Consider the following 27,087-nt stretch of genomic DNA (forward strand, 5'->3'; position numbering starts at 1 on the left):
ATGAAGTTGTTAACAACACATTTATGCTGAGTTATGTCAAACATGTACGTTTTTACAGTCTGATAACTGATATCAGACTGATACTGACCAATACTAATATTTTTTTTTAAAGTCAGAAGAAAAGGTGACATTTCTGCACAATATAAAGCAGTGGCCTAATCATGAATGGTTGAATTACATTATATAGGTCACAATATGACTATATTTTGTGTTCGTCTATTGTACAATATGATTATTTTCACTGTCTACTTAGGGTTGAGACAATACTGATATCACAAACTCTAACAATGCCGATATTAGTCATTTGTTAACTATGAAGCTGTCGAAAACACATTTTTGCTGAGTGATGTCAAAGATTTACATTTGCACAGTCTGTGCATAGTGATTTTTGGATTGTATCAGATTTTTACATTTATATCTGTCCGATAACTGACTGATATCGGACCGATACTGACCGTTACTAATATTTTTTTACAGTCAGAAGACAAAGTGACATTTCTGCACAATATAAAGCAGTGGCCTAATCATGAACGGTTAAATTATATTATGTAGGTCACAATATTTCTATATTGTGTGCGTCTATTGTACAATATGATTATTTTCACTGTCTACTTAGGGATGGGATGATACCGATATCACAAACTCTAACGATGCCGATATTAGTCATTTTTGAACTAAGGTGCTTATGCTGAGTTATGTCAAAGATTTACATTTTTACAGTCTGTGCATAGGGATTTTTGGATTGTATCGGAATTTACATTTTTAATAGTCAGATAACTGACTGATATTGGACCGATACTGACCGATACTAATATTTTTTTTTTTTCAGTAAGAAGCCAGTAAAGTGACATTTCTGCAAACTATAAAGCAGTGAACTCATTATGAACTGTTACATTATATTATATAAGTCACAATATTACTATATATTGTGCGTCTATCTATCTACAATATGATTATTTTCACCGTCTTCTGCAGGGCTGTCAAACTAATTTTAGTTCAAGGGCCAAATACAGCTCAATTTTAATCTCAAGTGGGCCGGACCAGTAAAATAATAGCATAGTAAATAGATCCATTTTATTATTTTATCTCTTAGCATGTACAGATAGTGAGTTTCAGCTTGTGGACGCTGTTGGCGGGCAACTGTTTAGTATAGGAGAAAAGAAAACAGTTTTTGGTAAAGATGAACGGGTGTAATATGGCTGTGAAGCAGATTCAAAAGAGCTTAAGTGGATTACACCTCATTTCAAGGATGCTTAAGGTAAGATTAAAACAGATATGTGGTAAGAGAGGGGGGGGGTAATACAAAATCAAATAGATTGAATTTCACTCTGTCTCGTAAGCCACTTGTACATCACGCATGGATATGTTTGTGTTTCCTGAACAGGAAATCAGCAAATAATGTGAAACAATATGGACATTGTTCATGTAGAGGGGAAAAAGGGGGAACTGAGCAAAGGAACCATACTGTTGAACCGTTAATGCCCTTTCTTATCACAGGCTACAAATCCCCAGAGCTGGAACATTAGAACTCTCTAATCACACACAATGGCACATATTGGGACTACACACACACACACACACACACCTAACTCACATATAATCTGAAAAGATAATGAATTTAATACCACTGCTGTTACAGTCAACTAATGTTTGTTAATAGCCCGGTGCCATATGGAACCAGGGCCTCAGCCATGTGGGTAATTCCTCTTTTTGGACAAGCTGTCAATAAAAAAAATGGATGCATGGGGCCGAGAGGGAAGCCTGGAAGGATGGTGCTTTAATCCAGCAGATTCGCTAATGATCCCTCTGCCTCAAACAGGAGCCACGGGTCTCTGTGAATAAGACTTCAGCCTGTGTTTTTATCTGTCTTATCAGAGCCAGAGGATGTGTTCCTGTTCACAGTCCACTGAGCGTTTATGTACAGTACAGTACATGCTGTACAGTGATGTGGAAAAAGGAAGTGGTATAGTTTTGGGGGGAGAGAGAGAATACTTTATGACGTGCCTGATTACCCCCACCTTCCAAATATTCTCTACATCTCCACCCCACATCCCTATATGCCAGCATTGCAGCCCAGCGGATAACCAAGCGTCGGGATTAGCAGTGACATCACACTGAAGAGATGGCTGAGCCTGAATGTGAGGAAACTTGTGCACTTTCATGTGTGTGTGTGTGTGTGTTCAAGACTGATTAGACAGTGAGGGTGGTGGTGAGAGGGAAGCAAGGATTAGAGAGCCATCTGAGAGTTGGCTAGGTGCTGACACCACTCCACCTCACCAAGGGCTCAATTTACTGAGGGATCAGACTCATTTATGGTGGGCTGGGATTATTATCAGCTCAATAGGGCAATTTCTTTATTACAGTCACCCTTCAACCCCGTGAAATATGGACACGTGTGACACATTTTTGAGTGCGTGTATCTTGTGTTTGACTTGTAATCTGTCGGCAGGTATAGGACACGAGGATGCTTGGTTTTTGCCGGCATTTGTGAGCAGCATAACTCAACAATTACGGATAGATCTTGATTAGATTTTCTTGTGGATGTTGGTTGTTGCTCAAAGGAAATTATTCGATTGCTTTCTCTAGTTGAGAGGTGTCAAACCGGTGGCCCGCAGGCTTCATGCACCCCCTCAATCGATTACATGTGGCCCACCACTTAATATCATGTTATTATATATATAGATATATATATATATATCCTATCAGAGAAATTCCACCGCTTTCTGAAAGCTGGGAAGTTGCACTGTGTCCCTGATTGGCAACTCTTTGCAGATTACCTATGATCAGCAATTTATTTTTAGCTTCATGTTTTTACAAATTTGTAATATATATATATATATATATATATATATTATTAATTTATTAAAAATAAACTCTAAATCGCCATTAATATTTCAAACATCCTATCCATCTTCCACAAGTTCCCCTCTCCTATTTCCCCACTTGGTCTGCCCCGGAACCATAAATAAGTTCCTGTTGGCTTTGGGACTCTTTTAGCCAAACACCATGCTGCAAAAGAAAAAAGGTGAACTTCAGCATCTGTTTACTACAGCTCTCCTAACACATTAACACTATTCACTCACAGAAAAGTTACCCACAGAACTTACTGACTTTATTCATGCATTCAGTCATTAATATACACATTGTTATTGCCTGTCTTAATTCTCCTTTCTTTCCAGGAGGAGCTGAGTGGCACACCACAGCACCTGCCCTAATATAAACAATTATAATGCAAGAAAGGTATTAATTCAAACCTTCAATAAATACAACTTTTAAAATCTTTTATAGAAAATGTGCAAATGTTCTGTGCAAACCTGCAATAAAGTGCCAATTAATATTAAAGTGTCAAGTGCCATTATTTATGTTCAATTTAAACAAGATGTTATAAATGCAATAACCCGAAACCCAAGTTGTGCAAAATTACCAGTAATGAAGTTCCCTTCGTGAAGATGCTTTATACTGTTCAAATTTTGAGGGTGACTGAAGCACAGCTGCCAGTGAGGTGATTGAATATAGACAGAATATCATACTAAATATAGTTGCTAGCAATAGTTTTTATAATAGTATTAATAATTATTATTAATTTGGTTGTCATTATCACATTATTAGATGTGATACATGCGACATTAAATTACACATGCATATGTTTGTTTGGTGTTTTAATTACAGTTGTCCACATTATTTATTAACATGTGTTTTTGGCGATCAATGGATTCATTTTTGCATCATATACATATTTTAATTATGAAGTATACGTCATTCCATATCAAAACAAACACTTTCAAATTATGTGAAATACCATATTTTTTTTACAGAATCTCTAAAGGCACAATGTGTGAAACAAATATATTATTATATATATTTTTTATTTCTCGTTGACAACACTCAAGCAGTATGACAGAAGGTGTCTGGAGTCTATCACGTGATTAAATCACAACACTTCACTCTTCTTCTTTTCGTTCTACCGCGGGTGGCAACTCCTCACTAACTGGACATGGAAGTCACCGCGGCTGCACGTTTTTCGAGTAAAACGCCAGAGGATAAAAACAATCGCCGTTCACCGCCACTAAATCGCGTAAATCGATATTTTAATAAACAGTGACAAATAAATCAGTACTTCCGTGTAACTTTGAGAAACGGACGTCTCGCGATATTGGCGTGTTCGCGTGAATCTCACTACTATTTAGCCGGAAATGAGCGCGTTTATTAGCTTACTATTAGCGCTTACTGTCGAGCCTGCACCGGTGAATATACAATGAATATAGTCTTCATTTACTGTTAACCCCGTTTAATATGCAGTCTGACGTCCTTTAGTGCAGTTATCCCGGCTAATGTCTGAAGCCAGCCCACAATGTGTGAATGCTAGCAACGTTAGCTTGCTAGTTCGTCAACGGAAGCTAGCAGTTGTTGTGGAACTATCGGTTTTTAGTCTGAAATAAAAAGAAAATGTCTGCGGAGCACCGGACAAGCTGGATACTGACGGGCGCTACGGTGGCCTGTGTCACCGCTCTGTATGTGCCCTGCGTCCAGAGGACAGTCCCCGGTGGAGACTCAGGTTGGTGCTACTGCTAGCCAGCTTGCTAGCTCACATGCTCAATGCGTCCCCTCTGGTCACATGGTTTTGTTGTTACCGAGCAGCCAATCATGTGGATACATTCTCAACAGATATTTTCTCTGTGTATTTTTGCTGTGAAAAACTAGGCAATATGCCAAAACTTAAAAATAGACAGAATATGAAGGAAGTCAGCAGCAATTTATGCTCCACGCATCCAGTATGAACCAGGTGTAACAGTATAGGTATATGGTGCCTGACAGTCAGATAGACAGTGTGAATAATACTTATTATGTAGAGTGATACTTCAGTTATAAGTTCCTGTGCTATTATATTCAATATCACCACTTCTGGAATGCCTTTTCCCCTAATCAAACTCGCAAAAGGTCAGAACTAAGAGTTCTATAATTGATGTAATGTCGATGTCAGACCAGATGTTTCTGTTGGTGAAAGAATATCGTGTCACAGATGGTTTAAGAGCGGATGCATCATAAGTGGAAGGTTGGTGGTTGAAACCCCGACCACATCATACCAAAGATGTGAAAAATGGTACCTGCAGCTCCTCTGCTACTACTCAGCATCAAGGAGGGTGGACTATGGCATATTAAATACTCCTAGTTACTTTGTGTTCTGGAAATGGGAGATAAGCACTCGCTGAATCCTCTTTTATGGAATGTATGACCTCATCATAAAAACTACGACCTTCTGAGGCACTAGTAATTATGTGAGAGTCATTTTACTGACCCAAAGAAAAGTCATACTAGATTGACTCAAAGTTCTTTTGGTTTACTTGTTTAATAAGAGGGAGAACATTTTTTTAAAGGACTTAGACAATTATTGAGCTTGTTTGTTAAATTTCAAAATAATGTAACAAGGCTTAACAGTGGACACAAATGTATTTCCCTCAAAGTACCTTCCTGTGTGGTAGGCCAACGTGTTTTCCAGCATTCTTGTAATGCACTTTATGAAGTGAGGCAATTGCACAATTACAGACTGTTTAGAAGTGATAGCAAGGTTACAAACTTGTAAATGTGGACTTGAGGGCATGGAGGCTGTGCTTGTTAGGTTTGCGCTGCTCTGGCACACAAGCTGCTGCGGAAGGGAATGCAAAATTTGCAGAATGAAAGCATATGAAAAGCTCGGCCAGATATGGGTGAGCAGAAATGAGGAGCAAGCAAGCAATTGGAGCGCTGAGTCGCTCTGCCGGCTGTGCTGCTGTCTAGCGAGTGGGGCCTTTGAAAAAATGGCCAGCCCCTTCTCCACAGTGTTTAGGGACGGTGCAGGATGCCCGCTCTGATAGTGCCAGCTGAACACCTTTCAGAATTCTCCAGGTCTCCGTCTCTGTGTCCTAATCTCTTTAGGTGTGATGTGCCCTGGAGAGGCTTGAGCACAGCCCCACGGGTACGCTGTTGTCTAGGAATGTGGAGTGTGGAAATGATGGGGATTATGGCAAGACTGGTGTGGGTGCCCATGCTCCACTATCACAAAGACTCTTGGCACCCGTGCTGCTACCCCGTTGAGTCAATATTTAGCTTTTTAGTACAGGAGCTGCAGAACTTCATCTCTGTTGCTCTGAGATGGGTGTTTTGGCTCCATTTTAGTTTGAGTTGCAGCATTGAATGCAGTGAAATTGTGCCACTAGTGAGGGGAAAAAGAGTGGAATTGAGAAACTGATGTAGGGACGAGGGAGTGTGATTTAAAGTGATGGCAGGTAGCTGGTGGCTCATGCCAGGTGAAATGGAGCTGTGAAGAAACATTAAAGCTGTGCAGGTTGAGGAGTTTCTGACTTCATGGTCCATTAGACTGATAAGAGTTAGGGCTCCCTGTGTAGTGGAAACGTAGCCATCCTAATTCACTGTATCTGCAAGGTTGCAAAATACATGAAGCAGCCAGTCAGTGCCATCTGAAATCCAGCCATTGTTCTTTTTACAGTCTCTCCCAAGTTCTTACTCCTCAAAATGTATATTTTTATTTATTTTTTAATATGGAACTCTTGGCAGTTGCTTGGCTTTGAAATAACCTGCAATATTTGTCTGCTAAGTTTTTTTTTCCCCCAGACTATGTGTAGTTTCCCCAGCTTCTTCATAGTTTGCTGGTCACCATAGTAATGGTAATTGTAATTGGTTGCTCGAGATGGAGGAGATTGCTCATCTAGTACCAGTAGAGGGAGCTTTCTTGAATCGAAAGATTTATCACTGTCATTTAATCTGAACCAGATTTCAATTTTCAATGAGTGGGAGATGGGGAAAACATTGGGTGAGAAATCAGAGTAATTTGAAACGCTCTGGATATACTCTGGCACAAATGGGTTTGTTCCCAAATATATTAAAAGCCTCCTAAAATAGCTTTTCGGGGGTTTTGTCGTTTCACTTTGTGCTGTGTGCCTCACACAGAGCTTGTCAAAAATATTGTGCAGCTGGCTTCTTCTTTTTTTTTTTTTTTTTACAGCTTACCTCATTCTGTGACTTCACATCACCACTGCTGTTCTGTTTGTGCCCAGTGGACAAAACAAGACACTGGGAGTGTGGGAGCAGGAGAGGGGCATGCATGCAGAGCACTAGAAGAAAGGGCAAGGGAAAGGACCCCAATGCATGGGGAGGATGGGACTGGAAGCATTATTCTCAGTTCAGCATATGTGTATCTTTTTGTGAGGGAATGTAATGGTTTGTGTGTGTGTATGACTCTGTGTTTGTATCTGTGTGTGTGTGCTCGAAAAGGGGGAGGGAGGCATCAGGGGAGAAGGGAGAGATGAGGAGAATGAGCGTGCCGCTTAGGAAATGTCACACTGGGAAGATTTGCAGGTTTTGATCCTGGCAAATTAATGCAAAACCCCAGTGCAAGTATTTGATTTGGGAAAACTTTGGGAGCAGACTTGTCTCTTAATAATAATTATTGGGTTTACATTAATTTCCTCCTCTATTCTCTTCCACAGGAGAGCTGATCACTGCTGCCTGTGAGCTGGGGGTAAGTATTAGCTGTATTGTTTAATCAATTCACTCATTAACTTTTATAAGCATTAAGGAAGTTTAATTAAGCATGGACAGAAAGCAGATTAATTTACTTTCAGTCCACAGGTTTTCCCCCTTCTTTTCTATACACTTATTTTACTAAGTTGCAAATAGAGAATGCTATAATTTGCAACCCCAGTTTTTCAAATCCAATTAAAGTCAATGGTAAGGCGATGGCTTTGTAGGCTTTGCCTTATGTATGGTACAAGGCTTATTATATCCACCCCTCTTTTTTGTGTGTGTGTAAGCCGCGAAGAATGAACTAAATCGGGTTAACAGTTATAATAAGTTTTATTATTTAATAAAGTTTATTACGCCGCTGTGATCCTTTTAGGGAGGCTGTGTCGGTGTCACTATGCCAGTAATCCTGCTGTTAGTGCTACAGTCCGTGTGGCCCATCTGTCTGCCGTTTAGGCTTCCCTAGGGCCTCGCAGGCCATCCCAAGGCCCCAGAACTGCTGGTTCTCCCTTCTGATCCCAAGAGTTCGGCTTCCCCATTTCCTCCTGTGTCGTTTGTCCCCCAGCTGTTCTACAACTGCATATCTGTCCACTCCTGTCGACCACACAGTCCTTCGTCAACATGCCTGTGTTCCTATAGTCGAGTTGTCTGCGGTGCTCTCTCTCCGCTTTGTCTTCTTCTTCTTACAATCTCAATCCCAGTGTCTGAACTATCCATCAAACTAACAAATGAGCTGATGAGCCTTGCTGCATCTGCGTCGGTTGATGCGACAGTTGCCCTCTCACCTGTTCAGCTCCATGTTTCGTTTGAAGAACTGTCCCTTTTCCCTGCCCGCGTGGCTCGTGTTATCAGTGCCATGGAATGAGTCTGTGTTTAATGACTGAGCCCTTATCTGGGTGGAGGAGACTTAGCAGCTAATTGCTGTGATTGCCGAGATCCCCCCAGGCGAGGATGACTGCAGCTCAGAGGTGGTTTGGGGGGGCTGGAGTTGGTGAGCACCACGTGCTCTGTCATGGACTCTAGGGAGCCGCGCTGTCCTTGGGAAGAGGCCAGAGGAAAGACGTAAGAAGTGGGAGAAAGAGAGTGAGAGGAGTGCTCTGGTTTTACCGCAGTCAGGCAAGACGGCATGTGTGTATCAGTCGCCTCTGCTACTGTGGCTCTACAGCGCACCGCTATTGGCAGTAGTACATCAATTAATTACAAAATATATAACAAAATCATAAAGCTTTCTATCAGAATTTGCTTCACTCTTGCTTCAATACTCTTTCCCAGCTCTGTATTCTGTCATCAAACACAATGCACACCCTCACCATTTAAGTCTGCTGCCCACTTAAGTACAATCTTCAATGGAACATTACCTGCTTTATGTCCTTTTGTCTCCTGTTTGTAGGTGGCTCATCCTCCAGGATACCCTCTCTTCACCCTGTTAGCTCGCCTGGCCATGTTTCTTCTGCCGTCACTCTCTCCAGCTCACAGTGTCAACCTGATGGGGAGTTTACTGGGGGCTGCAGCTTGTGGTACCCTCTGCATTACAGTCTGCAGGTAAGAATCATCTGTGATTTTTCCACAGCTTCTTTCCAGCCTTTGACTGAATGTATGAAGACCAAATTCATTCCCTAAGACAACATTTATTCATGATTCATGTCTCAAACTCACACTTCTGTCTGTACAATATATATTTGAGGTGTGTATCTAGGGGTTGGGGGTCTTTAAACATCCCTTTAATGACTTTTTGCATCTTGATGCTGTCTGGGATAGAGAGGGACATTTTTAGGTCCTGACTTACTTGCAGTTGATCCGCTGTTCAGTATTCAGGAGCAGGGTCCAGCCGCCCTCCTCTCCTCCACCACCCTGCCCTGCCTATTTACCCATCAGCCACCTGGTGTGAGCATGCGTGTGTGTGTGTATGTATATCACAATTATTGTACCCTCCAGCGCCCACCCCAACATCCCTGTTCTCCTGTTTCCCCACTGCCCAGCATGCTCTCAATCCTGACACGGCACGGTTTCTAATCTCCCCCCTTCTTGCCTCCTGGGTCTTAGAGGAACTGGATCACTGATTCCTCCCTATCCCCTCTCTTTACCATATCTCCCCTGTCCACTTCTAAACACAGTTTTCAGTGTCTTTATTGCCATCTACCACCCTGCAGTTTTGCCTGCTGCTGCTGACCCCATCATGTAAGGCGTATTGTAGCCTTTCCCAGTTTGTGTTTATCTTTCATGGTTGGTCAGACTACCTTACATCACCCACTTGCTGATCTTAGTGATTTTCCACATTGCATTGTTGGTGGCGGCTTGGTGGCGGCTTAGTGTCAACATTTTTCCTCTTTGTCGGTGTTTATGCATACTGGGGCATTTCCAAGCATGTCATATACATCTAATTTACTCTTTCAGAACCGGAATTGTTGAATGTGATGTCATTTCCACTGCCTGTACACCAGGGCAGGCCATGAGGTGAATAAATAAGTGATGATGAGGGGAAAAGCTAATGAAAATGGAGTTGTGCTCATTCCTGAGCCTCTTTTCCTGTGTGTTGGCCAGTGCTTGGTGGCAGGTGGTCCGTAGTAGGTTAGGGTACAGGGTCAGCCGTGATGGAGAAGGGCAGGGACTGAGGAGGAAGTGCTCCCCAGGGGACTGGCAGTAAGCCCAGACTGCATCAGTCTTGGACGCTGTCCTGTCTTACGTGTCCTCAGCGGTGACACAAATCCTGCTGGATTCAACCATTCTGCCCCAGACAAGACGAGGTAAAGACGAAGAGAATGTTTAAAATAACCAAACGGTACAATTTATTGGGGATTTTGGGCTATGTATCCCGACTGCCCCTCCTCGTCTTCATACATATAAGTTTGAATTGCAATGGGGAATTGGATTTAGCACTTGGCCAGACATATACAGACATGTAGGCTGGGTGATATTGGGCTCCTGGTGGGCATGTTAACTGTAGCATTTTTTGTAATCTCTTGGGATTTAGATCTAATTTTGGATTATGTTCAAGTGAAAAGTCATTATGAGGACCTCCAACTCAGCCCCCCCCAAACAAGGTTGATGGGTCGTGAGGACTTCAGCCAGACCTCAGTCACACCACATAAGCTTTTAAGTATGATCATATAAGCTATGCTTTCAATTTTAAAAAAATAAGCATCAAATGCTTTAATCATGATCTGTTTAGGACCTAGTTTGGGATGAGCTTGTGGCTGTGGATCAGCTGGCAGACTTTTGAGTGGTGAGGGGTTACTGGAGACGGAAACATGTCGGGGTGGGGTTTCCGGATGGTCAAGACCTCCCTCTCACTTCTGGCACTGAGGGCATTGGGTGCTTTGACCATACAGAGAAGATTGGCATGGATGTTTTGCCACAACCCTGCAGGGACTCTGTGGCCAGGCCCTTTCCCCTCAGATTAAATGCCAAACCTGACCAGTTGACAACCGTTCTCACCTGCTCTACCCTTGAAGTTTGCTTTATGTTTTCCCCAACAAACTAAATTAGAAAATGTCTTGTTTTTGTCTTTTTGAGGCCCTCATAAACTTTAACTTACTTATTTTTGGGTTTGTGTCAGCTGAGAAGAAGGCCCACTCCCTCCCCCCACACCCCAAACAAATAATCACTTTGTGTAATTATTTTCAGATAGCAAAATGTAGTAAAATAGGGGTACTTGAAGGCAGTTTCTTCCAAATAGTAAATTGTAGACCTTGAAATTCATTTGGAATACACCCAACATGGGAAGCCTTTGATGTTTCAATTTAAATTAGTCGGCCAGATTGCCGTGTTTAATGTGGGGGAATGTAAGTTGATAGGCTTGGAAGCCACCTCTCTCTTGTGCAAGTTTAAATGTAGCACTTAGCCTCCCTTTGATTTGTCAATTACAGTTCTCTTGGTTTGATCATACAGTTTGATGGCCAAATTGCATGTCTTATTATGTTTTCACACCAGGGCCTGACGGGCCTTTGAGGATGGTGGTCGTAATGATAATTTCTATCGATTGCACTTCACAGAAAGAAATATTTGGCCCGTGGAATGCTGACGGCCTCAGCCAAGAGTCTGTTGAGGAATGCACCCTTCATAGCTGGATAATCCAGACTGCTTGGTATTCTGCTCTCTCTCGTTTCACAGTTTATCTGCTAAAGCTGTTCTGAATCTCTTCTGCTACCTGAGAGGAATATCTTTCCGTTGCTGCTCTTATCCTGAGAGTTCAGGAGCAGACGTGCTAATGCGCTAACAGCCATCAGAGTAGACGTCAGCATCACTCAGTCATCAGCACTTTTTGTTTAATACAATTATTACATAAGTGTCTGTCAAGCACATCAAATGCACACCTGCGAGAGCCTCCTCGACCACTGAGAACTGGCTCATGTGGCACAGCTGATACCTCAGTGGACTGAGGAGTGGGGCGTGGTGCCCATCCCCTGCCTTGTGCTGTGTCTTCATCTCCTTATAAGGACCTCCACCATATGGTACTGATGGCACTTTCCCCTCCTTGATCAGGTGGTTTGTTTTTCCACAGGAATGGTGTTGCGCGTGTATCTTGTTGGGATCACGAGTATAACTACAGGGAGGTTGTTTTTTCTTTTATTGCTTGTCTTGAATATGAATTGTGTAATTGTTGAAGCAGCTGAATGGAGTTGTTTTGTTGGATAATGTTCTTACTTCTCCCTGTAGGCGGCAGAACTGCCCCTGCATCTCACACATGCTCTTGTAGGATATAATCTTTATTCCAAGTGACAATACTGAACACACCTATTCCTGTTTTCTTCTGCAAACACAGAAGATTTTAGGTTTGTCTCTTTAAAAGGCCTCAATCTCTGGACCTTTTGTTCCAATTTTGCAGTATCTCATCCTTCACTTTGTAGTCCAACAGACCTCCTTTACTCCCCCCCTTCCTCGGCATGACCAATGTTTCCCTCAGGACTCGTCTTTTAATACAGTTAAACAGATGTTTAATGAAGATGTTATTTCCTCATTACTGGCTATGGGATAGGGATAGAGAGGAGGAGGGAGGAGTGTTAGAAAGACAGCAGAATACAGTACTGGTTTAATATTCCTTCCGCCCCTGGGCCTGAGATTGTGTCTGCTTTGGACGTCAATATTACATTCCTCTCCCACCACAGGCAGTCTTAATAAGGCACCAGCCACGAAGACAGATCAGACTCGGCAATTACAATTCACCCAGAATTAGTTAATGGAATCTATACAGCAACATTTATATCAGTAGTGTGTGCCTAATGAATTTGTTGGAAAAAGAAGCAATAAAAAAATGGCATTCAGAGAATTGCATAAACACAGGATTTCTGAAAATAGTTTTTTCTTTTCCCTGTAATTTTTTTTTTGTGTTGGGTGGAGATTAAGATGGCATTCTGGGAGAAATTGTCATGTCAGTGGCTGCATTGTTTGAGCAGAATTGTGGTGATTAATTTTACACGCACTTGGAGCACTGGAGCTCTCTCCTGGAGGAGGGGAGTCTTAGCAGCAGAGCTGGGTCTCTTTATTTACCCTCTGTGCAAAACAGTCTCCTCAACATTACTGCATGAGGCAGGAAAGGGAAGAGAGAAGTGCCTGTATAGCTTGTTTTTTTTAAAGTCAGTTAGAAAAAAGGATTAGTACCAGTCAATTCGACTTTTCTTACTTCAGTATTCGTGATGGGATGACATTAATTCTTTTGGAAGATAATTTCATGACAAATCAGTTTTAGACATGAAAACGATATGATGACAAACAAGTACAAATTTGCTGAATATATACAGTATATATCTATATATGTATGTGTGTGTGTATGTATACATATACATATGCATGTAATATGAGTGATACAATTGCTGGATAATATAGAAGTAATATAAGTATAATACAATTCTTTACAATATTGCAAATGCTAAATGACATATAAACATATTAATACAAATAATTATGCAACACTGTTGTGCTTCCGACACATGATAAAAAATATAAAAAGCTATTTATTTTTCCTAATTACGTGTTGATAAGAACTTGCAGGATAAGTTAAACAATAATAGATGCCAAGATAGCATGACTTTTATTTTGCAGTTTTGGCCCTCAAAATATTTAATCCTACATTTACTGTAAAACAGTTCGCTAGTGTCTCTCATTAAACACTCTCCTTAATACCTCTCCATATCTGTCTAACTCCGTGCCTCCGTTTTGTTACTCAGGCTTAAAATGTGTCATCTTCTCCAAACACAAGCACACAATGGTGTGTTTTGTAAGGGTTGGTTTTCCATTACACTGAAACAGCTTCCAGTTCTCAATAGTTTCTCACATAAACTGAACCTAATGAGTAAAATTGGTTTTGTCTGCTACAAATTACAACACGATTCTATGATCTTGTCATGACCCTGAAACACCATAAACGACACCAAAATGCAGCTCAGCCCGCATCTGTACACTAACTCGCTTTTTACACTTATTTTTGTGGAATATTTGATATCACTTAACCACTGACTGCTGTCATATAATAGCTACTAAGTGCCCTGCCTGGTGTCTTGGCCAAAGGAGAACCCTGGGGTACCAGTGGAGGCCAACTGGAAACTGAAGCCTCAGCCAGAGCAGGCCACCTCGTCTCTTGGGCTCTCTTACCCTCTTTAGGAATGTGTGATTCTTTTCCAGCTCTGCTTCCCCCAAACCACCACTCAGTCAGAAGAACAGTGCAGTGATGATCTGCAATGGCACAGCTGTGGCATTGTCTGTGCCCCTGGGTGGTGTATGACAGTGGCCCCTGTTGGCCGCTGCCATTGTCAGGCATCATTCAGTGCTAGTGTAGGATTTTTTGTGTGCTGCTATGTAGCGCAGATGACAACTGCTGGCACGTCACTGAGCCATTCTGTACAACGGAGAGAGGAAATGAGGCAGGTCCCCATTTTGACTCCTCATTCATTATACACTGCTTTTGTTGTGTCCTTGAAGGGGACATCGCTCACCAGAGCCATTATCCGTGTCATTTATTTATTTACCTTTTGATCTTTCCTTGAGCTCAGAATTGTTGAGTGTTCAGATTTTCTAAATTAGAACTTTTAGTTATGCTCCACTTACACTACCGTTCAAAAGTTTGGGGTCACCTATACAATTTTTTTGTGTGTGTTTTCCACTAAAAGTCACACTTTTATTCATCAAAAGAGTTGCAAAATTAATAGAAAATATAGTTAAGACATTGACAAGATTAGAAATAAAGATTTTTATTCAAAATAATAATTTTGCCCTTCAAACTTTGCTCTGGTCAAAGAACCAGCAAAACTGTTTTCAGCTGTGCTAACATAATTGCACAAGGGTTTTCTTATCATCCAATAGCCTTCTAACGTGATTAGCAAACACAATGTACCATTAGAACACTGGAAATAGGCCTCAATACACCTATGTATATATTCCTTTAAAAACCAGACGTTTGCAGCAAGAATAGTTGTTTACCACATTAACAATGTATAAAGGGTATTTTGATTCATTTAATGTTATATATATATATATATTCATTGAAAAAAAAGTGAATTTCCTTCAAAAATAAGGACATTTCTAAGTGACCCCATACTTTTGAACAGTAGTGTACATTAGTTCCAAACGTATATGCTTCAGTCCACATTTAATGAGTAATGTTTGTCACTGTTTTAATTACCCAAATGATGACACAGACATTTTTGGCAGCATGGATCAGTTGAATAGTCTCCTTGTCAGCTGTGTTATTCTCCTGCCATGTCTTAACCAGGCCATTGTCATTGAGCCACAACATTTCAACATAGCAGCATCCTGCACCGCATTGAGAAGTGATAACAGGGAACATGGCTTCACTGGTGTCTGAATGTACCCCTGCTTTTATCTCTGCGCCCTGGGAGCAGCCGGCTTGGAGAATGAGCTGTGGAGAGAGGCTGAGTGGGCTGACTGGGACTCAGGTGGTCCCGCTCAGACAGACAGGTCATTTACAGCCTGTACTGTACACACATCACTGGGCTCTTATAGACTCACAAGACTCTAACAGAGAGATTTGTCAGACACTCAGGGAGAATAAAGAAGTAGGAGAGCAGCAGTGTGTGAGTGTGCATGTGTGATGACTGCTGTCAGATGGGGGCTTTCAAAAGCAGGAACAGACTTGGTGTAATAACCCAACGACAGACCCCCATGACTGTTCTGAACCCAATGCTACCCCTAAACCAGCCCCCCTGCTAGGTCTATGAGCTATGGTTAATTGTCATGCAGGGAGGTAAAATTAAGGTTGTGGAGGGTCTCTGCACCTCAACAAAAGTCCTCCTCCCCCTCCGTGCTGCACCCTTCTTCTTCTTCATCCTTCCTTCAAGTTATTACTAATTCCTGGAGCGGTGAAGTGAGAAAAGGCACTGCTATCTCTTATTAAGACCCACTCTTAGACTCCCCATCAACACAGTTTGCCCCCTCTCCCCAAGTGTGCACACACATGCACGCACATTCTCATCTTCCAAGCTTGCCTTTGAGTGAACACAGAGGGAAATATAGTAGAGTAGGAGAGAGAAACCCAAGAAAAAAAGGGGAAGTAGTCAGCAAGCAAGAGTTTTTTTTCTCCCTACCCTTCTTTCGCTCTCCCTCTCCTTTTTCCTCCTGATTTACCGCGCTTTCCTCAGAAAGCTCCATTGTTCCCCTAGCCTAAGTCTCATCAGGCCTTTTGTGGCTGACTATCACAGCGGCAGGCAGAGAGCTGGAAATGTATAAATGGTATCATGCCTTGTGATTAATGGCGGTGCTTATGAGTCAGGTCTGATAACGGGCCTGCTCTCTACTCAATTTCAGATACCGTTAATGGAATCTGTCTTCTGCGATTGTAATGTGAGAGCGCCTAATTTGCTATGGAGCTTGAAGCTGTCACCGGCAAGGGATTGTGGGGTCATAAGGGACCTGGCAGCCGTTTGGCCTGCAGCTTGTATCTGCAGTGCTGAATAGAGCAGCTCTCTGCCTGTCAGTTAGCTGATAGGCTGATGAGGACTCTAAGCCACTCCACACAATGGCGGAAAGGGCCATACTGCCTGACTTCCCTAATTGTCGAGGCTGCTCATATTTCAGAGCCAGCGTGCCGGGGACTGGGCTGCCTTTTTTTCCCTTTTCTCTTTTTTACCCTCTCTCCTCTTGAACTTTTTTTTTCTTCCTTTTTTCTATATTTCATACATCCCGCACACTGTCTCACCCCTGTAACACACTCTGCACTATTTTGCTTTTTCCTTTTTCTGCCATCATTTGTCACCCCCCCCCCCTCTCTCACACACACTCCCCTCCTCTGTCTCCTATTTTGTAAGTGGTGGGTCTTAGTGCATGACAGATTATCCCAAGTTTGCTTCAATTACCGCAGAGGAGATGGAGTCGGTACAGGAGAGCACAGAAGAGGAAAAAACTTTTGTGCACACATTATATTTAAGAAGCAGAGGATAAAATGCTATCTCGACCAGGGTGGTTTCAGTGCCGGTCTGCTCAAGATCAACCGGAGTTCTCATTATTCATGATTTTCTCCAAATTACTGAGGATGTTTTTGAAGCAAACGTGGGTCATAGAGAGATTATAATGCATCTTCAAATTAGTCTAGAGTGAAGTTTGAATTTTATTTTAATAATAAGCAGCAGAAAAATCCCCACTTGGAGTTCTGTTACCTCTAGTGGCTAAGTCTGAACAGTGGGAGCAGGTTTAGCAGATTTTAAAAATATTTTTATATTAACATTTAATGGTGGACTTGTCGTCAAAGCTAGAGCAGCATTTAATCTGAACAGACAGTGTCTGGACCGGTCTGATTCTTCAATTTGGTTACTTACAGTATGTGATGCTCCAGATCAGGGTTTCTCACTCCTGGTCCTGGGGAGCCACTGACCTGTGTGTTTCCCTGCGCAAACACGCCTGATTCAAATAATCAGCACCATCAGTAAGCTCTGCTGAAGCCTGATAATGAGCCGTTTGTTTCGAATCAGGTGTGCTGGAGCAGGGAAACACACCTAAAAACATGGAAGACAGTAGAAAATCATAATGAAAATTGAATTCCTCCTCTCCCTCTCTGTCAGGTTGGCAGGTCCTGGCCCTGGAGCAGTGCTGGCAGGAGGGCTGTTTGCCGTGTCCAGGCTGAGCTGGCAGTGGTCGATGGTGGCAGAGGTCTTCACGCTCAACAACCTTTTTGTTGGTCTGCTCTTCTTCCTGATTGCCAGTTTGCGCTGCGCCCAAAACGCCGAGCAAAGGAAGAAGGTAACGACGACACAATTCCACCCCGCTGAAGTCGTGTCTTTCTCTAATATTTGATGTCTTGATGGTCGTTTCAACTGCTTGCTTTTGTCAGATTGCACACTGGGGGGCGCTGTGCTGTGGGTTGGGGCTCTGTAACCAACACACCTTGGTGGTGTACATACTTGTCGTCATTCCGTGGGTCTTTCAACGACTCTACTCTCACAAGGTAAGATTTCATAAGTCAAGAACCTAAGTTTGCCATCCATTTTTTAGAAGATGGTCAAGTACTCATGTTCCATGTGATCTTGTGACAGGAGCTGTCTTTTCGTGTCCTTGTGTCTCTTGGTGCTTGTTTTCTTGCTGGCTTTCTGCCGTACGTCTACCTGCCCATCTCCTCCAACCTCAACACGGCCCGCTGGAGCTGGGGAGATCAGACCACGTTGTCAGGCCTGCTGACCCACCTGCTGAGGGCTGAATATGGCACCTTCAGTCTGGTACTTGCTGCTTTACTGCCTGCTATACCTACGCATCTCTGTGTGTGTTCCTGTTTATTTGAATATCAATGCTTTGGTTAACTTTTCTGTGTTTCGTTTGCAGGCCAAGACTGAGAGCTCCGTGAACTTGACCATAATGCTACAGTAAGTTGATTTGGCTTTTTTTTCAATGAATATAACATTAAATGAATCAGAAATACACTCTATACATAGTTAATATGGGGGGAACGAATATTCTAGCTGCAAACGTCTGGTTTTTAGCGGAATATGTACATAGGTGTATAGAGGCCCATTTCCAGTGTTCTAATGGTACATTGTGTTTGCGATTCACGTATGAAGCCTATTGGATGATTGGAAAACCCTTGAAAACCCCTGTGCAATTATGTTAGCACAGCTGTAAACAGTTTTACTGGTTCTTTGACGAAAGGGCAAAATTATTTTGAACAAAAATCATTATTTCTAATCTTGTCAATGTCTTGACTATAATTTCTATTCATTTTGCAACTCTTTTTATAAATAAAAGTGTGACTTTTAATGGAAAACACAGAAAAATTGTATCGGTGACCCCAAACTTTTGAACGGTATTGTATGAGTGTAAATTATTATGATATGGCATGGCATATTATTTACGCTGCAAGAAACTGCAGTGGTTTGGAACCACTGTGTGCGATTGCTAATTGAGGAAGTTGGAAAAATATGAAAAACGATCAAATGTTCCATCTTAAAAATACAAATCCATTGTTTTTTCATGCCAATGGGGCATCTGTGTTTAAACCCATGAAATGTGTCACTCTTCCCTAACCTGCTGTTGCACCTGCTCCATTTTCTCAGTCAACTCCTTAGTCTGTGCCTTCAACTCAGCCTGCAGTGTTTTCTATTCATTGTGCAAATCTTTTGATGAATAAAAGTGTGACTTTTAATGGAAATCTTGGAAAAATTGTATAGGTGACGACCCCAAACTTTTGAACAGTAGTGTATGCTTAATTAATCTCAACTCTTGACTAATACTATTACTATTTATGACTACTTTATGCTTGCCCCATTGGACCAAATCAGGGAATCTGTCAGCTTTTTTTTTTTTTGGAAAATTGATCCCAAAAAAGAGTCTGGAAGAGACTGTACACACATATGTGTATTTGATGTAGGGCACATAAAGTTTTATACATTTATAGTCTAAGAAAAGGACGTCCAAGTGACACTTTGCCCTGGTTCTGGTGTTGTACATTGATTTGCACACAGACATTATTCTTCAGAGAGGCCTCGCTCATTTCTGCCACCCATTTCTCTCTCTCCTCTTTTCGCTCTCTTTTCTCAGCAGCTTTTGTTCTTCCCATTTAACTCTCTCTCTCCCATCAAAGCAGAACTGAACCTGCTTAGAGGGCCAAATCGCTGTGTTCTGTTTCTCCAGCAGTTTGAAATGATCACTCAGCTCTGGTCTATAAGCGTGACAAGCTGTGATGACAGACACTGCAATAGAGCTGGAGAAATTGTATTTTTCTACTCCAGCTCCCCCCCACACCTCCCTCCCTCCACCATCCACCTCCTCCTTTCGATTCCCTCTCCTGCTCCCCACTTCTTCCAACGCTACCACCAGCAATGTAGACATCCCACTCCTGGTATCTTTTTACAGCTGACGGGATGGGTGGCGGGGGGGTGCATGTGCATCTTAAGACCCCAGCTACTAGTCAGACACCCACTTCTTCCCATCACCCCTGCTGCTTGATGGACAAGCACACCTTCAAGATGGTGAAGAGAGGCGAACATGACAGGCATATCGCACTGGAGACGTAAACCCAGTGAGGAAGCTGACACACACTCACGAACAGACACCCATGAGCACGTTCACACATAGTGTACATCAGGAGATATAAAGACTCAATAAGCTGTCAAATAGAGATGGGTATTAAGGAAGAGGGAGGAAACTATCTCCCCTTCTCTGAGCAGGCGCTCTGTGACTGACAGGCGCTGTGACGGGACGTAGGGGCAGTGGGGGGTGGATGACACAGTCGTTTGGTATCTGTCAATTCGATTGAAAGGAGTAACAAGCAGTCCAAGGAGTTTATTTTGATAGGCGATGAAGGGCATGTAATAATTGGTGTCCTTGACTTGAGTCGCAGGGAGGGTAATTGAGCCTTTCTTTGGTGTCCATCAAAAAGAGTGTGTGTGTGTGTGTGTGTGAAGGGCCCAGATGAACCACTGCCTGGCGGACTTGTCCGTTCCCGTTCTGGTGCTGGCAGTAATAGGCCTTCTCCTCTCCACGTGGGACAGGTAGGAAACGAGAGAGAGACATCAACATGCAAAACACCAAACTCTGTCACACGCACATCTCAGCAGCCACTTCAACTCAAAGTCTAATCCCCTGGAGTGAAAGAAGGGAACAAAACCATTGACAATATGCTGATTTTAGTAAAAAGGAATAAAAAAAAACGGCAAAGAGTCTAACTGTCAAGCTGTCTTGAGCCCCGCATTCATATCAAGAGGGATTGATCTGTATTTTGAATTTTTCAAAACATATTAGTGTACACAAATAAATTGCTGCTTTTATGTATCCGTTTGCAGCAGAGTGGCAAAGTGATGCGGTAATGTGTTTTGGTCGTTGATGGGGTTTGTTGGGTGGAGCTGATAAAAGTCTAGTGAAGGCCTGAGGCTTTGTCGGGCACAGACCATTTTCACCATCTCCCCCAAAAAGGAAAACGAGCAAATTCTTGTTTAGTAAATATTGCATTTTTTAAAAAATATTTGGGCCCTTATTTTGTTGTAATAATAAATAAAAATTGGAGGCTTGGTAGTGTATATCTGTGATCGGCCAATTAAAAGCATCAAATCAATGTGGGCAGGAAATTACGTTTTCTCTGGCTTGGAAAATTATTATAATTATTTTTTTTAAATTTACCATGAGGATAATGTGTTTTCTGTGCTGGGGTTTACATGCATTTTTTACAGCTTTAATGTAATACGAGTTTGTGATTCAGCAGTTGGCGCCACCTCACAATGTCACAGATCTGTCATTCACATTTTAGCTCACTGGCGTCAACGTTTGCTCATGGCCTTGCTTTGCTTGACATTTTCACAGAATTATTGAAAACGAGTGGAACATATTTCACGAAATAAACAGGAATTAATAGATTCCGGAAAGGAAATGCTGTAAAGTAAGAATGATATCACAAATAGAACTTCAAATAGCTTCAAATATCAATTTACAAAATGCAGAGTGAGCTTATAGAATACAAATCTATATATAATATCTATCAATATTTGTTGTGTCCCCCATTTTCCTTCAAAACCGCAGTTTTACAGCATTTTCACAATATTTGCACTGTTCTGTAGCTCAAATTATATTGACAGTATGTACATACATATTCAAACACACCTGATTGGAATGGTCAGCTCGTCAGTAAGCTCTGCTGAAGCCTGATAACGATACGTTTATTTGAATCAGTTGTGTTGGAGCAGGGAAACACTTCTTGCATATGAAAATGTAATTCCTCCTCTCCCTCTTTGTCAGGTTGGCATTGAAAATGGGAACTTTTACTCTGAAATAATGAATGGTTTCTTGGTCTTTCTGGGATCTAGGACGTGCCGTTCAGTATCCTGGTTGTTGGCTGCTATGCTGGTGGTGTACTCGCTGTTTTTTTCTTGGAGAGCCAACTTGGACATCAGCAGACCCTTGCTGCTCGGAGTGGTGAGCTATGAGACTTTCACACAGTCTGTCATCCTCTCACTTGGCATAACTGTTTTTCATTATTATCATTGATCTGCAGAGGTCTAAATGTCATTAAATTATGGCACAGTTTCCCTTGTATGGAGGAAGCTTTAGACATAGATGAGTTCCATGAGTGAAACTGGCACTGGACTGAGAATTTAAAAGAACCTACAACACACACTGGTGTGAGTTTGCGTACATGCCATTTACTCTCGCTCCTTGCAGGTTGAGCGTTTCTGGCTGCAGAGCGACGCTGCGGTGTGTGTGCTGGCAGGCCTCGGCTTGACGCAGATTCAGACTGAGCTGGAGAGGAGGCTGGGCTTTGGTAGAGTGTGGAAGAGCACAGGCTGGGTGCTCACGTTGGCTCTCCTGGCACAAATTGTGCACTCCAATCACAGGTAAGCACCGCAATACACACAAAAGAAAATATTGTGGGAAGCAATAAAAGAGTTACAATCTTGACCTTGAATTTTAAGATTTAGACAGTCAAAACAAAGAGAAAAGTCTGCATTTTAAATGAGTGTTTTCTTTTGTTTCATTTTAAATCAAATGTTATTGTGTACAGAGCTTAGGCACAGATTCAGTTTTGTAACATTCTATGTGACATATATTAAACACAAAATAATTAAAATACAGTCACTTATTTGTAAACCTGTATCTTTATATCTTCTGTTGCCCGTCTATTAGAGCTTGATAACAGACTGGCATATTTCGACAAGACTATCCCTATGAAAAGTTCATGCTACAGTGATATTCTACCATGAAAGCAGGGCATTTAAGTAGAAGGATGCAATGGTAAGTTCTTTATCTCAAACAAGTGCAGACAGTTGTTGTGATTTTTGCGGTTAATCACCTTGTTAGAGAACAGCATGTTAGTACTTACATGTTAAGTACTGAAACATTGAACAATTGGACATGTGCATTCAAAAGTCTAGGGAAGGTTAACTTGAGTTCACCTGTAAAGTGTTCCAGTGATTCTGTTGTTACTGGAGCCAAATGTGTCCATTTTTAGGTACTTCTGTATCGTGAAGTTGAAGTGCAATAAAAAAAATTCCCCACTCATTCTAGTTCCCTCTAAAATCCCCCCTGCATAAATGTTCCCTGAGTAAACCCGATTTATTTCTGCTTTGTGCTTCATACCGAAAGTCTGAACTTCACGTCAGGTTTTTCCTCTGCTCACTCCCCTTGGTTGGGGGTCTAAAGAGCAACATGGTTAGCACGTAGATTCCACTCACAGACCTTAGTTTGAGACGTTTGCTGTCCGAGAAGGCAGATTACACCAGCGTAGTTGTGGGGAGGGCAAGACAGCCATCACTGAGTGGCTTTGATCAGGGTGGGGAGAGCATGGCCTGTGCTGTCAGAGCCATCACACCTGTCTCCACATGATTAGATAGGCAGCCCAGAGCCCTCTGCAGAGGGGAAAGGGGTGGGGACTCTGACAACTTACCCTCAGAGCACCTTAAAAGCTTCTCACACACGCATGCACGCATATGTCTTAGCAGGAGTAAGGATGCACTTATAACACCCTTTTAAATGTAAGCAAACACATGTTTTTAATATTATACAGTATGTTTTGCATGTGTGTGTTTTAGGGAGTGTGATCAAAGCAGTAACGGTGTGGTGGAGAGGTTCGGTGCAGAGCTTCTGAGCTCCTTCCCAAACGACTCGATTGTACTAACGAGAGGAGATCTGCCCGGAAACTCCCTGCGTTACTTGCACTACTGCCAGGGCGTAAGGCCAGACGTGCGCCTCGTCGACCAGGAGGTCAGAGCTTTCATTTCTCCACTGTCGGAAGTTTCCTATATTTAATACACATCAAATGTAAAAAAAGAATCAAGACCAAGTATCATTGTGTACATAATGTAGACTTAAAAACACCCTGATATTATAGTAATGGGGTATTATTGAATTACCTGTCCTTCATTCATGTTATTTATGTCAGAAGGTTTTTCTTTATTTTCAAAAAACAAACTTTATCTCTCTTTATCATCATCATCTCAAATGTAAATAAATTAAAACTAGCAATCATGGAAAATTAAGAGGGCAGAAACAGGATCATCCAACTTTATACTCAAGTCAGGAACGTAAAACTTCTAGGATAACCATCACTTTTGTCTTTTAAACTGCTGTACCTTTCTTCTTTCTAGATGATGACATACACATGGTACGTGGCCAAGCTGGCTCAGCACCTCCCCGACGTCCACTTCCCCGGTCGCTTCTGGGACCCGGTCCACTCTGAGGAGAAGGACGCATTCAATCTGGAACAGTTCCTGTCCCACAACAGGCAGTGAGTCACTGGAGGGAGTAGAAAGAATAGAGCGACAGACCAGAGAAGGAGTAAAAGAGATGGATCTGAACAGATAAATGGAAGGATGTTAAATGGAGAGCAACAATGGTCCAGATGAACAAGTGGGTGATCTAATGAGGCAGAGATCAGTGGTATGGCTGACACTGCAGTGAGTGCAGGGAGAAGATAAGCCCATAGTAAGGTTGAGGCCCATAAAAGGAGTTTGATGAACTATAGAAGTCAACTAATCTACTTTGATTTGCTTAAACAGTCCCTGCTGGAATGACTGCTGTTCCCTGCTCTCACATTCACTCTCTTTTTAATAGGCACTGTACGAGCAGGAGAACTGTTAATACCAAGCCCACCAGGGGGCAGTGTTTGCCAGGCAAACATGTCTTTCTCTCAGTGGGGCAATTCTGACCTGTGGGACTAACCTTAGGTTTCGAGTCCTTTGGTGGATAACATGATGTTGGAGGGACTTTGGTTTTTTTTGGCATGTATTTGTGCTTTTTTTGTGTTTCTGTAAGATAATTGATTATGCTTTTTTACAGGAGGTATGTTTTCGCCTGCATTGGGCTACCTGATGGAGACAAAAGCTGGGAGCATAGGTTCTCCCTGTGGCCCATGGGCGTATGCGACTATTTAGTGCCAACTCAGCAGCAGTTTCACCCCGAGGAGTGGTCTCGTCGCACTCGTAACCTCTACAACTGGAGTGAGCCACACAACAGGTGCAAATTTTTTTATATTTTTTACCCCTAAGCTCTGGGTGTAAAGGTAAAAAAGTCATCTTATCCCACCATGTATAACAGTCACAAAGGGCACAACACCAATGTATCATATTAACTTTGTTTTGTCTTCTACATCATCATATACACATTTCTCCTCGGTTGTTTGATATCTTTCAAAACCTGTGGACCTTGACTGAGAGAGAGCTCTATGTTGCATTTAAAACATTTCATGATTTTCACAAGGACCTTGAATGATCCAAATCCCCGCCCTCCATCTCTCTGTGGTCTTGTGTTATCCTTCCACAGACTCCACAGCTTCCCTCAGCGTGGTTGTCTTCTCTTCTGTGTGCTGTGATCCAGCGCTTTGTGAATTCAACCAGTGCAAGACATTAGGCCTTTAGCCCTTTTTGAAATGAGGCTGAAGATGAAAAATAATGAGTTCCTTATTGCATTTTTGTCAATATATGTGTCAAAAGTGAAATTAGTCAAAGCTGCATATTCTGTTGCTGTTGCCAGGAGCCCTTCATTCACTCAGATATCCACGGCTGAATACTGTGACATTATTTCCCCTGCACCCTCATGACAAGCGTGTCCGCAGATGCCCACAAGCCAAATATTAGCTTGGGAACCTTTGCTAAAATATTCTTTTGAAGAAGAGGTCAAGTGTTTGCAGTCAACAAAGTAAAAAAATAAATAAAGGGAGATGTGGTTTTTACTCCATGTCTAATATGCTGGTGTGGTATTGTTGCTCAGAAAACATTGATGTTTAGGGTATCAAAACCTGCACAACAATATTTCCACATAAATAATCATTTATAGTCGGTGGAACTGTGCATTAGTGGTCGCCTGCAGCTCTTAAGATACTTTTTCCCCCCTTCATGTGTGAACAGTTTCCATTCTTCATCCTGGGAACGTGTTGCTAATGAGGAGATGTGGCAAGCCAGGTAGAGTAAACCTTTTACTTTTTTGCCTCTTTTGGTGATGTAGTATACTGTATCTCGCAGATAAAATGCTGTGTCATAGTACATACAAGCCGACTAAAGCATTTCCATAAACCAGTCTTGTGTGGTAGAGCATTTATATCTACATGTACATTGTATTTGGTGGCGGCATCTACATAAATCACTCCATTGGAGTGGTGCGTCTGAGAGTGTGCATGGATCTGCATGGCTTATCCATCCCAGCACTTAGCCCTGAGCCCTGTGTGCTTTTGTTTCAGGATGAAGACGGCTTTCTTTCTGTTTGACCTGGCAGAAAGAATTCAAGGAGAAGGGAAGGCTCGCCTCTTTGAGCTTTCGTACACTGTGAGTCTGACCTCAACACACACACACAGCAACACTGACATTAGTCATAAAGGTGCGGATTTAAATGAACAGTAGTTGATTTTTGCCGCTAGGGGCCTCTCAGTCAACAAAGGACTAAGTTTGACATCCGGAACCAGCGTGGGACTGTGGGTCTTATTGTCTTGTTTGGTTCCCCTGTCCATGGCAGAACATGTCCCAAACGGCAATGCGTATATGATCAGTGAACAATAAACACAATAGAGTAAATCCTAAAAACAACTAAAGACGAAACACTGTCTGACTAGTAGCACGTAGTTGTAGTATTTCCTTATCCAAGCTGATGTTTTACCGGGATTTGCCTTTGAAGTTACAGCAGAGACCATGGTGAAATGGCCCGTTACCTTAAATAGAATATATTTCTAGGAATTTTAGGAGCGTTTGAAAATATTTTGTCAAATTTCAGCACATTATATAACATTAGTTGGTCATTTTTAGACATTTTTATACAGAAATGTTATACATATTACATATTATACACATATTATATCTTAAAGTTCCTTACAGGATGAAGCTTGACTTATTCAGTGGATTTACTTCATTTTTTCTTTTGTTAAAATCGTTTTTATGTGTCTGTGTGTTTTGTGGACAGCTGTATAAGGAGATTGTGGATGCCCACTCAAACTACCCTGCAAACTGGGACAAGAACTTTGCACTGGCCTGTGAGAGGCTGCTGCGCTCAGGTCAACGCGGCCACAGTCCAGACGACCTGCTTACCTGCAGTACTCGACACTTCAGCCTCTACCTGGAGAAGGAGCCCACAGATCCCCAGGCTCCTGCCATACGCTCAGCCATAACTCACCTGCTCGAAGAGAGAGACCGGCTGCAGCAGAGCCAGAGGCAAAACCTATGA

The 27,087-nt window shown here is 42.2% G+C and overlaps 1 protein-coding gene across 1 annotated transcript; it reads left to right on the forward strand.

Annotated features, from left to right (window-relative positions):
* Positions 1–4,446: 4,446 nt before the first annotated feature.
* tmem260 (transmembrane protein 260) lies at positions 4,447–27,087 on the forward strand (the record flags this gene model as incomplete). Its single annotated transcript, XM_083909120.1, has 16 exons — positions 4,447–4,555; positions 7,485–7,516; positions 8,909–9,060; positions 17,526–17,703; positions 17,795–17,908; positions 17,997–18,176; positions 18,280–18,320; positions 20,358–20,444; positions 21,750–21,858; positions 22,105–22,277; positions 23,472–23,643; positions 24,027–24,166; positions 24,718–24,894; positions 25,785–25,838; positions 26,114–26,198; positions 26,827–27,087. The coding sequence occupies 16 exons, from the start codon at positions 4,447–4,449 to the stop codon at positions 27,085–27,087; spliced, it is 2,064 nt and encodes a 687-aa protein (XP_083765246.1).

The sequence above is a fragment of the Microchirus variegatus genome (assembly GCF_963457635.1).
Source record: "Microchirus variegatus genome assembly, chromosome: 2".
In the NCBI taxonomy this organism is placed as follows: Eukaryota; Metazoa; Chordata; class Actinopteri; order Pleuronectiformes; family Soleidae; genus Microchirus; species Microchirus variegatus.